Source organism: Chiloscyllium plagiosum, chromosome 3 (genome assembly GCF_004010195.1).
Source record: "Chiloscyllium plagiosum isolate BGI_BamShark_2017 chromosome 3, ASM401019v2, whole genome shotgun sequence".
Taxonomy (NCBI): Eukaryota; Metazoa; Chordata; class Chondrichthyes; order Orectolobiformes; family Hemiscylliidae; genus Chiloscyllium; species Chiloscyllium plagiosum.
In genome coordinates, this window is record NC_057712.1 from 133,197,147 (window position 1) to 133,210,793 (window position 13,647).

A 13,647-nucleotide genomic window follows, 5' to 3' on the forward strand; every position below is an offset into this window, starting at 1 on the left:
TTAAACCTGTTGGACTATAACCTGGTGTTGTGTGATTTTTAACTTTGTACACCCCAGTCCAACACCGGCATCTCCAAATCATTGTTTTTACCTCGTTGATTTTAACCCTACTGCGAATCCTCTTGCAAGAATGCCTGCCTTGAAGAAGGTTTCCTCCTCCCTCTACAAGAATCTCAGGGAGTCCCTCTCCCACTGCAACTCCCAGGTCATTTCCTCTGTCCTGAAGCTCTTCCTCCCTGACCTATCACCTTCATCCCATCCCCCACTCACCTATTGTACTCCATGCTACTTTCTCCCCATCCCCACCCTCCTCTAGCTTATCTCTCCATGCTTCAGGCTCTCTGCCTTTATACCTGATGAAGGGCTTTTGCCCGAAACATCAATTTTGCTGCTCCTCGGATTTTGCCTGAACTGCTGTGCTCTTCCAACACCACTAATCCAAAATCTGGTTTCCAGCATCTGCAGTCATTGTTTTTACCTAACTTTTAGATCTGGTCTATCCTTTCCCATCACTATTTAAAAATGAATAGAATTATAGTTGCTGGCACCAAAGTGCTCCCCCACTGACATCTCAGTCACCTGCCCTGCCTTATTTCCCAAGAGTAGGTCAAGTTTTGCACCTTCTCTAGTATGTACATCCACTTACTGAATCAGAAAATTAATGTCACAACCACAAACACCCATTCCCTCCATCACTAGTGCTCAGTTGCAGCAGTGTGTACCATCTGCAAAATCCACTGCAGGAATTCACCAAAGTTCATCAGACAGCACCTTCCAATCATGTGACCACTTCCATCTAGAAGAACTGTAGGCACACTGACATCTCCTCCAAGTTCTCCTCCAAGCCACTCATCATTCTGACTTGGAAATATATCCTCAGTGTAATTGGGTCAAATTCTGGAAATTCCCTCCTTAACAGTATGTGTGTCTACCTATAGCATATGGACCTCATCTTCATGATGTTCTTAAATGCAACTACAAATGGGCAATAAATGCTGGCCCAGCCAGTGATGTTCACATCCCATGAGCAAACAAAATATTTTAAAAAGTGGTTACTTAGATTGCTATTGTATTCTTTCCAGAGTTGACTGACAGACTAATTGATTTGCTGCTTGCAAATAGACAACTGTCTGAATAGAGTAAGGTGGAGTAAGTTACAAAGTCATCTTGCTGCCTTATACATTAAAATGTACAAACTTCCACACTCTAGAAATTCTATGTATAAAAGGTAAAGTTGCCGATAGTCTTGCAGACAGGTGACTGGTGGTGGTTTAACCTGAGGATCACCACAGCTCAGGTTAGGGTGGAGGTTGAAAAGGAGAATCCTTTATGGTACCCTCAGATGTTGAACACACACTGTTGCTATCACTCTGCATTGCAAACCAACTGTCCAGCCAACTCACCTAAACTGACACCACTAGATGTATAGTAACACAGTATTAAATTTTATATGTATGAACATTGCTGACTTGTATTTTATTATCTGGTGGCAACATGTGTGCATAATCAATGACATCCTGGACATAAGAAAATCCATGCTGTTGCAAATCCCAAAGCATTCTCATATTGACTGTGAAGTATATAGAGAGCATGATAAATGCTCAGCCTAAACAAACAAAATATCACTTTAATACAGCTGTGGCCAGTACAATAGGAAATGCTACCAACATTTATGTAAGAGATTAAAAGGAGACAATAGCAAAGGGCTACAGTCTTTCACAGCCACAAATTTGAATTACTAGTCTGACAGGTGGTTATATCTTGCTTCAATCAAAAACATTAATGTTTTGGAAAATATAAATGACATCACTACAGCAAATGCAACACAGCCAGAGAAACCCCAATATTTGCAAATATCACCAAGATTGAAAGTTTACTTAAGGTCAGAAAAACACCTTTGAGACAGGTTGAAGCCCCAAACCAGCTGTAAAACCACTAATGGATAAATTTAAGGAGAAATATCAAATATTTTACCTGATCTCCCCACTCATTAATAACAGGCATGTTGATATCATCAACAAATATTGTCATTTTTCGTCCACTTGGAGGTCCATATGTGCTCCCCACACGTTTTTCCACATAACTTTCAACTGTTCGCTGCAAAGATAACAGAAATTGCTCTACTCAATTATATCACAGTAACCTGAGAGCTTTGCTTTGAAATTGTGGCTGCTTTACAGTTCTGCAAAAATGTCAAATCGTAATGAATTATAAAGTGCTACCTCAAAGTACATGTGCATTACAACTAACTCAAAATGTTCTGCCATTCCTTTGGTTTTTGCTGTACTCTGCAGTCTGGCACTATGTTAGAGGCATTAGAGTCATAAAGGTGTACAGCATAGAAACAGATCTTTTGGTCCAACTTGTCCATGCTGACCAAATATCCTAAAATAATCTAGTTCTATTTGCCAGCATTTAGTCAATATCTCTCTAAACCCTTTCTATTCATATACATCTAGTTGCCTTTTAAATGAAGTAATTGCACCAGCCTCCATCACTTCCTCTGGTAGATCATTCCATACATGCTCCACTCTCTGCGTGAAAGAGTTGCCCCTTAGGTCTCTTTTAAATCTTTCCCGTCTCACCTTAAACCTATGCCCCCTAGTTCTGGACTCACCTACCCCAGAGAAAATACCCTAACGATTTATCCTATCCAAGGATTCCCACCTTGGAAGCAGGGGTTAGGGGCTCTCCTTGTGCAAATGAGGAATGAAAACAAATACAAGTTTCATCATCTTGTCCAAATGCCAACAATTTGAAAAAAAAATTAGAAAGCCACCAGCACAAACTTATGCTGTGATTAGTTGCTTTTTAATCTGTCTAATCAAGTTGAGGATAAGCTTATAAGAACTTAACAACAACTACATAAAGCACCTTTACTGTAACAAAACAGCCCAAAGTCTCTCACAGTAACATTATGAACAAGGTATGATCCGAGTTATATAAGATATTGGATTAGATGACAAACCTCTTGGTCAAAATAGTCAAGATGATTACTGTAATCACCACTGTCAGGTGGGGTATCGAGCAAACACACAGGAGTGCAGGGTCACAGCCAAGTGTCATTATAAGACCTGTCTGCACATGTGATGGGCAGCTATTTTATTGGAAGGAATTTCATAGCTAATAAACAAGATCAAGTCGCTATTCATAGAAATAATGATAAAATTGCAGTTAAAGGAAAAAAAATGAAATGATTAAAGAATATTTTAAATAACCTGCTTTGTCATGAAGAGTTTCATTGGATTAATAATCCAAAAAGTCAGAATATTGTTCAGGTAGCATGTATTCAAATCCTACCATGGCAGTGGGTGAAATTTGAATTCAATAAAAAAAATTTGGAATAAAAATGTAGCCTAATGGCAGCCATGAGCTCATTGTTGATTGTTTTAAAAAAACCCCATCTAATATCCTTTTAGGAAGGGAATTTTCCAGCACTTTTTGGTCTGGCCTACATATGACTCTGGACCAGAGCAACATTGTTGACTCTGGGCATTCAGGGATCGGGAATAAATGATGGCCTAGCTAGCAACACGCATACTCCATCAAGAAATGAGCATTTTTGAAAAAGTCACACCAGGCAGGAAACAATAATTGTGTTTCTCTCTTCACAGATGCTGCCAGATCTGCTGAGTTGCTCTAACACTTTGTTTCATTTCAGATTTCCAACGTTTGCTTTTACTTTGCTTTAATTTGGCTGAAGCTACTGATGTTGGAATTTATAATCTGCTGCATTGCTAAAACCACCAGCATAACTTTGGTCTATGGGTTCAATTAGCCTTAAATTAAAACAAGATGATAACTGCTGTCAGGTATTTGACCCATTAAGTTCATTTGTAGCTCATGTGCATAAACCTCGATGTTACCTGAAACATATAGGGTTCTGTGGCAGAAGAAAAATTCAAACTTTTGGACAAGTGTTCTTCTGGATCATATTTCTTCAGATAGCCTTTAATCATGACTGTTTTTGCTGTTCCCTGTTCTCCAGTCAGAAGTACTGCCTGTTATGATATCAGAAAATCTATTTTTTAATGTATAGTGTTTTATACCCACTAAACAATAAGAAGCATTGTTCAATTGACATTACCTTTTTAAACTGGTTATCAGACTACTTCATATTTGAGAATTGATTTTTCAGTACTTCAAAAAATGGAAATAAAAATGGTTTTCCACAAAGTTAAGGTAAATGAATAAAGCTGAGTGTTTCTCTGACCAGCTGAATTAACAAAGTTGCATGAGAACTAAACTGTAACGTAAACAAAACTAAAGGATCCTAACCCACAGAGATAGGAGTGACAATGCACCATTCATTCCTACCATCCTGCTTCGTCAATTAATAAGATTCTGTCTGATGCAATGTGACCTCATAACTCTTGATTCCCTTAGCCTAGCCTTAAATGTATTGAATGACCAAAGCTATATTAGGAAGATAATTCCAATACTGAAAGAAAAAGACTTTCTGCCGTGGGCGGCACAGTGGCACAGTGGTTGGCACTGCTGCCTCACAGCGCCAGAGACCCGGGTTCAATTCCCGCCTCAGGCGACTGACTGTGTGGTGTTTGCACATTCTCCCCATATCTGCATGGGTTTGCTCTGGTTTCCTCCCACGGTCCAAAAATGTGCAGGTTAGGTGAATTGACCACGCTAAATTGTCCGTAGTGTAAGGGGCGGGGGTAAATGTAGGGGGGTGGGTTGCGGTTCGGTGTGGACTTGTTGGGCCAAAGGGCCTGTTTGCACACTGTAAGTAATCTAAATGGATGACACTTTATTTTAAAATATTTGCCCAGGTTTTAGGTTCTACCATGAGAAGAAACATCTTTGAGAATCTACATTCCAAGTCCCACAAAGTATACTTATTTCAGTAAGGGACATCCCTTATTTTTTAAAATTCAAATAAGCATGTATCCAACCGGCTTAACCTTTCATCAAAAGATAACCCCTCATGTTCATAGTGAATTTTCTTTGAACTGTACTGAAATCAAAAAGCACTGGAATTCACAGCAGGTCAGGCAGCAGCCATGGAGAGACAGCCAGCAAACGTTTCAAGTCTAGATGACTCATTTGGACTTGAAATGTTAGCTTGCCCTCCCTCCATGGATGTTGCCTGACCCACTGTGATTACCAGCATCTTTTTTTCCCCGTACAGATTCCAGCATCTGCAGCAATTTGCTCCTTTTTTGAATTGCCTCTCTTGCAAAAATAAATCTCCAAAGTATGTTGCTAAAACTGTATACAGTACTCAAAGTATGGAGTTAGGCACACTGCTTCCAGAAGTAGCTTGGTTAAAACTCCTCAGTGCTCAGGGATCGTGTTCCAGTTGTGTTGCTCATAATGAAGCTCCCTAAATCTCACCCCTCCCACTATTTAAAATAAGAGGGAGAGCAAAAAGAAATGATTACAGATGGGTTAGACCCAGGTAACGGGGAAATGCTGGAGTCTATAATAAAAGATGTGATAACACAGCATTTGGAATGCATTAACAGAACTAGACAAAGTCAATAAAATGAAAAAAATCATGCTTAAAAAATCTACTGCAATTTTTTAAAGATTTTGAATACATAAGGGAAAACCAATGGATGTACATTTGGATAGCTTTTAATGATGTCCTTCAATAAAAGGTTAGAAGGGAAACTTAATGTGTAAGCAAGCAGTAACTGATGGTCATGATTTGGAGGTGCTTGTGTTGGACTGGGGTATACAAAGTTAAAGGAATACTGTAATAAATCAGTGCTTAGACCCCAGGTCTTCATTCTAGATATAAATGATGTGGCTGAGGGAACAAAGCGCAATATTTCCAGGTTTACTGACAATACAAAATAAGGCAAAATGTGAGATGTGAAGAGGATGCAAGGAGGCTTCAAGGTAACAGAGACAAGTTGATTGAGTTGGCAAACACGCAGATACAGTACAACATGGCCAAATGTGAAGTTAAACACTTTGGCATGAAAAACAAACAAGAGTCGATTTGAAAATTATAATATATTGTGTAGTGCAGTTTTACAAATGGATCTGCAAGCAATTAGGAAGGCAAATAGGATTTAGGTTCTGAAGTGTTGATGTTTTACTACAGCTATCCAGGACCTCGGTGAGATCATATCTCAAGTATGACGGCAGTTTTGGTCTCCCTACCTCGGAAAGAGTATACTTACCAATACAGCGAATGCAGTGGAGGTTCATTAGACTGATACATAGAACAATAACAATGCAGCACAGAACAGGCCCAATGTTGCACCGACCTGTGAACTATTCTCAGCTCGTCCCCCTACACTATCCCATCATCATCCATGTGCTTATCTAAGGATTGTTTCAATCTCCCCAATGTGGCTGAGTTGACTACATTAGCAGGTAGGGCATTCCATGCCCTTACCACTCTCTTCATAAAGAACCTGCCTCTGACATCTGTTTTAAATGCCCCCTCATCATTCTCGGAAAATAGATTTTCACTGTCTACCCTATCTAATCCTCTGGTCATCTTGTATGTCTCTATCAAATCCCCTCTTAGTCTTCTTCTTTCCAGGGATGGCAGGATGATACTCTGAGGAGTGATTGTTTTAGCTGGACTTCTATTCACGGGAGTTTAGAATGATAAGAAGGGACCTGATTGAAAAGTATAAAATTCTAACAGAGCTGGACAGATGAGTTGCAGTGAAGATATATTCCCTGGTTGGGAACTCTAGAACTGAGGATACAGTCTCAGGATATCAGCTAGATACCATTTAGTGAGAGATGAGAAAAACATTTCTCCCCCATCCCACTCTCTTCCATGTTCTTCTGGTAATCCCCTCATATCAATTTGGTTCCACATACCTTCCATGCCAACCAATAATGCAAAAAAGGCAAAATTATTGGCATTCTATCCGAATGCACAAATATAGATAAATAGATACAATTTAACATGCTTAAATGAGCAAGATTGCGAAATGGTTATCTAAGGATATTTTATATTTTTAGGAGGCAACATACAAAAGGAAAAAGCAGCAGGCAGCATCATAATAAGTGATCACATCATAACATTAGTAAGAGTGGATCTCTGATTGGAGAATCTGGATGTAGAATCAGTTTGGGCAGAAACAATAAGGGAAAGCAAACATTGGAGCTGTTTACAGAACACAAGCTTAAGTACTAGTATTGTGCATGCTATAAATCAGGAAATTAGAGATGCATATAACATGGGTAATACAGTAATAATATGACTTTAAATTGAATATAGACTGCATTAACCAAGTCAGCATTAAAACTATGGACAATGAATTCTTGTGATGTGTACAAATCAGATTCTGGGACAGTATATTGAAGATCCAATGAGGGTTCCGATTATTTTAAGTTTGGGGTTGTATAATGAGAAGGGCTCTTAAATAACCCTGCTGTGAAGGATCCTTTGGGAAATAGTGGCTAGAAATTGATTGATTTTTAAGTTGTTTTAATATGCCTTAGTGCATTCTGAAACTTGGGCCTTACACCTTTTTCTCTTGCAATTATCAGAACATTTTGCAAGAATAGAAGTTCAAGGGGAAACTGATATGTATTTCATGAGTAGACAGTGCTGATTGTTTGGCAAATGGACTTTAATTGGTAGAGCATTGCGTGAATACACCCATCAATGTAGATCGACAGTTAATAGCATTGTTAAATTTTAAATTAGAAATCTTAACTCTGATAAGTCAGGGAATTACCTTTGGAAATTAACCAGTGAATGGCTGTTATCTACTTTGCTCTTCCAGTCTGCAAAGAACTGAACCCTCTGTATTAATATATGTAGTTTCCAGTACATGTAAATGTGCCACAAAGTAAGCCCAACTGACACTGAAGTTTATACACCATATTATTCATTTGTGTGATAAGCAGAATGTTTTTTTGGCTTGAATAGAAGACCGTAAAACAGGAACAGAAGTAAACCATTCAGCCCATCAAGTCTGTTCTGCAGATCTGATAATCATCAACTCCACTTTCTTGCCTTTTTCCCGTTAGCTTTGATTCCCTTACTGATTAAAACTTCTCAGCCTTAAATACACTTAACAGCCCAACCTCAACAACCCTCTGTGATAAAGCAGTTCATAGATTCACTACACTTTGAGAAAAGGAATTACTCCTCATTTCTGTCTTAAATAGGAGAAACCTTAATCTGAGATTTAGCCCTCTGGTCACAAGGGGAAACAACGATTTATACAATCATTTTATTTCTTCACTCAAGACATGGGTATCACTGGTCACCATTTATTGTCCATCCCTAGTTGCCCAGAAAGCCAAACACATTGCTAAAGAGTCTTATATGTTTCAATAAAGTCACCTCTCATCCTTCTACATTCCAACAACTAGAAACCCAATCTATGCAACCTCTCCTCATAAGACATTCCCTCCATACGTGGTATCAACTGGAGCCCAAGCACCGATCCTTGACTATATCCCACCAGTCACGGCTTGCTTGTACCTTTACGTTTGACCACGAATCTCTTACGAGGGATCTTACCAAAAGCCAACTGAAAATCCAAAACCTGGAGTATATCTTTCCTGAGATAATGGGACCCAAAACTGTTTGCAGTATTCCAGCTGTGGTCTGAATAGTGTCTTGTATAGTTTTAGCAAAATCTTCATATTTTCATATTCCATTTCCTTTGAAATAAAAGCCACCATTCCATCTGTCTTCCCTATTATTTGTTGAACTTGAATGCTATTTTGTGATTATGGATGGGGTCTCCATGTCCCTCTGGACCATGGCTTTTTACATTTAAATAATGTTTTGGCATCTTGTTCATGGCTAACATCAAGTTAAGGTCATCAATGTCTCAGAGGACTATAGGGCTGCTCTGTCATTGGAGAGAGATGACTGGTGGTGTGTTTAACTTGAGGGTCACCCCTACCTCAGGCAAGAGGTGAAGTGAGAAGGCAGAACCTTCACAGTGACTTCAGCTAACATGGGAATTGAATCCACACAGTCGGTGTCCCTTTGCATCACAAACTTGCTATCCAGCTAACTGAGATCATTGACGCCAGCAACTCCATCGCTATTGGTCAGCAACAGCATGAACCAATTAGCTTCACCTGTTGTCCACGCCTTTGAGGTATCGGGTAATCCAAAGTAGAGTGGGCAGTTTTCAGGCCCAACAATGACCACCTTAGGATCTTCATGAGCTTATGCAATATGCAGTGAGAAATTATCTGATCAGGGTAGCCATTATCCTACCGAATAGTTTTGGCAAGCCCGATTTTAGCATCAGGTTTCCTAATGAAAACATGTCTCCAGTTCTACTTTCAAACTTAAGGAATGGGAGGCAAGGAATTAAACATTGTTATTTATTTCGTATTGAGTTGTCTGCAAGAGGTAAAGATATAAGTAGAGTATGTCAGAAATATTCCTACCCTGACAATCTATTAAGGAAATTGAACTCTTCCCTGCACTGTAGAATATATCCTGAATACTAAATGCCATACTCTGTGGTTTCTGCACTACCTTCTGAATGCTATTTGCGTGGTTTCCTACTCTGTGGAGAGATGACATCAGTTTTTATGACCATCAACTTGACCAGCACCTCCTAACCACTGAGCACCCACTTCCACGCATGATCAGACATCTGGAACATGTGAAACCATTATACTGACAAAGCAATTAAGCTCTTTTATTAAGCACTTACCTTGTTTTGTTTAGCTATGATATGCAGTAGAAAGTTGGTCCTGACATTGTCAACATTTGGCACAAGGATTGACGTATAGTCTGGCTCACTGTCAGGTGGATAGGAATACTCCTGTACCCAGATTTTCCAGTTCTCCCATTCGCCTGAAACAAAAAAGCAAGCACAGAAGTTTAATGTTTGCATAAGAAAGGTTGGGGGCTATTCAGTCCTAACTTTGATTATAACATCTGATTATTATGAAAACATTCATCTTACTCTTGCCCCAGTAAAAAAAATTGTTAGCTCCATCACCTTGATAGTTTCCATTTTCTGGGTCATGGCCATTTTCTTTTTATGAAGGACATACAATCCTTCAATAACACCATTCCCCAAAGGGTTTCTGCTTCTTCCTTAAGTAGAGGTATGAACAGTCCAGCCTCTTCTGCCTGCATGGCTGTACTACTTCTTATACTGAAGAACTTCCCCTTCAAATTTCCTTCCAAATAAATGATGCCATGATGGGTACCTGCATGTTCTTTTTAATTTTTTCTTTTAATTGTAACTATGTTGCACATTTCAGTTAATCAAAGCCTATGTCACCATCAGAATCATATGACTACTCTGGTTTCTCCTCATCCTTTTTCTTTTCAGCAGTAAGATGGGCAGCAGTGGAAACGGCTGCAGCCGCTGGGGTATGACCATAGCACCAATATTGCAGATCAAACTGCAGATATCAATATTAGTCAAAACCTTGGCAAATAGACAGGACAAAAAGGCTAAACAGTTGCTGCAACTGTTTTGATCAGAGCATTGAGTTTGTCCTCTGTGATAGTGACCTCGTCTTTGTGCAGGTTCCAAGGTGGAAGCCCTGGCTCTCTGTGGGATGTGGATCTGATAGTGCTAGTTGCCAGGAGCGACTTGACCTTAGCTTCATTTCAGAAAATACAGCACTTTAGAATTGGAACAGAGTTCTCAGCTATGCCTTTTTTTCATTGATTAAATGGAGCATCTTCTGTTACACTTCTACTCAAAATGAATACCTCATTTCTTTTTCCAGTAAAGTGATACATTCTAGAACTGAGAAGAAACGCCTAATCTCACTTGAAACTGGACAATGTCATCAACTTTGTTTTCAGTTTACATTAAAATTACATATTGAACTGAGAACATTCAATCTGTTTCCCTAAAAATGCTGCCAGACCTGCTGAAGCTATCAATGAATGTTCATAATAAGCCGACTGACTTCCAGAGCTATTTGGTGTATATCTCCTCATGCCTTGGACTCCCATTTCTCAGTGTTCATTCATCTGTTCAGAACCCCAATATTAATTTGCAGAAATAATCGTTTTGGTACAAAAGGAAGCCATTGGGCCTGTTGTGCCCATTGTGATTGAGCAGTTTACTGGAGCTAATCTCTTACCTCTTCCCTGTAAAACAGCACAATGGGTGTTGTTTAAATAGAAACAATGTACTCATCCAAGGCGGAATTGACAACTTATCCAATACCTTTGCCTGATCAGTTTTGAACACTTCTATTGACGTGTTCCATCTTTCTGTCACCACGGCCTGGGCAGCATCTGCCTTAGACGTAAAGATTGATGCGGAGTTGTCATTTAATATCATACCCATACCTCTTGACTCCATAAATAAATTCAATGTTTGCACTCTAATATCTCTATTCCTCTTTTTACAACAGAAGAGTTTGGAATTTCCTTTTATGCTAGCTGTTTGTCTTTTCTTAATTCCTTATTGCTTTTAGTTTTTGCTTTCTCACCTGCTTTCTGAACCTTCTAATTCCAGCTTGCTTCTCATCTCAATTTACTACTTGGCACCTGTCATAATCACATTTTTACCTCTTAAACTTAATTCAATCTGCTTTATCATGCAGGGAGATGACTTTGTTTGTCTTAACTTTCCCCTTTGAAGTAACAATATTTTTGACTGTACCCAAACCATCGCCTTTTTGCAGGTAGCCTCCTGAAATAACCATCACCAAAATCACCCTTTATTTAGATGTGCACAGTACATGGACTGTGACCAGCCAGCTCAAAGCCAGATCTTAGTTTTTTTTAAATAATTCAGCCAGTTCAGGTGTGAAGGTCTCCAAGGTAAAACAGAAGCCAACAACAGCAGTACACACTGGATGTGGGCAGCCAGCTCAGAATCAGTCTCCTGATACAAATGGAGAGTCCTTGACACTGATCCAGCTCCCTCAGACCCAACTGTCAAAGTGAAATCCCTTGTTTATTTAATTTTCTTAAATAGTACACAATTCACAAGCAATTAACATTAACAGCAGTATACAACGAAACAGTGATTTACAAGGGAGAAGAGCAGCAAAGCCAAACCCCAAAACCAACATTGAACCAGTTTTCAGGGAAATGAGGACAAACCTCAAAACCCACTTTCAGTCATCACAAAACAGTAACAAATACAAACAAGACAGTCCAGTTAGATAAGAAACAGTGCATAGAATACAGACCCTGCCCCAGCAACCCACCCTGTCACACAGGTGTTCAGTCTCCATAGAGACCTGGTTTATCCACAGAAAACAAGGTCCACTCACAGGACCACAGTACATTGTGAAGGTGCAGTTAATTCCCTGGGGTTTGATCCATTCGCAAAGGTAGAATCCACTCTCAACGGCCAGGACACAGCAAATGCTCACATCCCTGCACACTCAGATATTCAGTCTTAACGGAGGCCCAGTCCACTATCAAGGTCCAGGCCTACCCACAGGAACAGGTCATCTAGAAAGATGTATTTTTCTCACAAGGGTTCAGTCCAAACACCAAAAAAGTGAAAACATGTAAAAAAACAAAGAAAACTAGAGTACAAGGGCTAAGCCTTGCCACAAAATCAACATTGTCCTTTTCTCAAAGTAAAAGAGTAACACACAGGCCAGTGAAACAACAGTTTGCTCATGAGAACTGCGTTACACCTGAAACACATTGTGGAAATCAGCCAGTTTAGAAATCAGTCCTCAATAAAAGAAATACCAGTTAACAAACTGGCTATATAATTCAGCCAGTTCAGGGATCAGGGTCTCCCAAAAAAAAGCAGAAACCAACAACAGCAAGACAACACTAACTGGCCCAGCCAAACCAGTCAGTTTCCCTGACACAAATGGAGAGTCCTTGACACATCCAGCTCCCTCAGAGACAACTATCAGAGTGAAATACCCTGTTTATTTTTCTTTTCCAGGTTATAATTTTATGAAACAATACATTTACAAAACAGTCAACAGCTGCATACAGAGAAACAGCAATTCATACGGGGGAACAGCAGCAGAGCCAAACACCAAACCATACTGTTTTCAGGGAAATTAGGACAAACCTTAAGTCGCACTTTCAGTAATCACAAACCAGTAACACACACATACATGACAGTCCAATTGGATAAAAGATAGCACATAGAATACAGACATGCCCCAACTAACACACCCTTCACACATGGGGATTCTGTCTCCAAAGAGGATTGCTACTTGCGAGGAGCATCACAATGGATCAGTCTGGGAAGGGTTTCCTGTCACAGCATCACACTGAAACAGTCTGGGAAGGGTGCCCTGTCACAGCATCATAGAGAAACAGTCTGGGAAGGGTGTCCTGGAGCAGCACAACAGTGAAGCAGTCTGGGAAGGGTTTCCTGGTAAAGCATCAAAGTGAAACAGTTTGGGAAGGGTGTCCTGTAGCAGCAACACAGTGAAACAGTCTGGGAAGGGGGTTCTGGAGAACTGCACAGTGAAACAGTCTCGTAAGGGATTGCTGGAGCAGCATTCACAGTGAAGGAGTCTGTGAAGGGTGTCCTGCAGCAGCATCAAAGTGAAACAGTCTGGGAAGAGTGTTCTGTAAAAGTGTCACAGCGAAACAGTCTGGGAAGGATGTCCTGGAGCATCATCACAGAGAAACAGTCTGGGAAGGGAGTCGTGGAGCAGCATAACAGTGAAACAGTCTGGGACGGGTGATCTGGAGCAGAATAACAGTGAAAAAGTCTGGGAAGTATGTTCTGGTGCAGCATCACAGTGGAGCAGTCAGGGAAG

General features: G+C 39.9%; 1 protein-coding gene across 1 annotated transcript in view; it reads right to left on the bottom strand.

Annotated features, from left to right (window-relative positions):
- The window catches only part of LOC122540182 (dynein axonemal heavy chain 8-like), a 1,320,893-nt gene that overhangs the window by 346,890 nt on the left and 960,356 nt on the right, over window positions 1-13,647 (bottom strand). The window contains exons 54-56 of the mRNA XM_043675532.1: window positions 9,630-9,772; window positions 3,867-4,001; window positions 1,975-2,097 (exon numbers count right to left, since the gene is read on the bottom strand). Coding sequence (XP_043531467.1) covers window positions 1,975-2,097; window positions 3,867-4,001; window positions 9,630-9,772 — 401 coding nt within the window. The remainder of the gene's footprint in view (window positions 1-1,974; window positions 2,098-3,866; window positions 4,002-9,629; window positions 9,773-13,647) is intronic.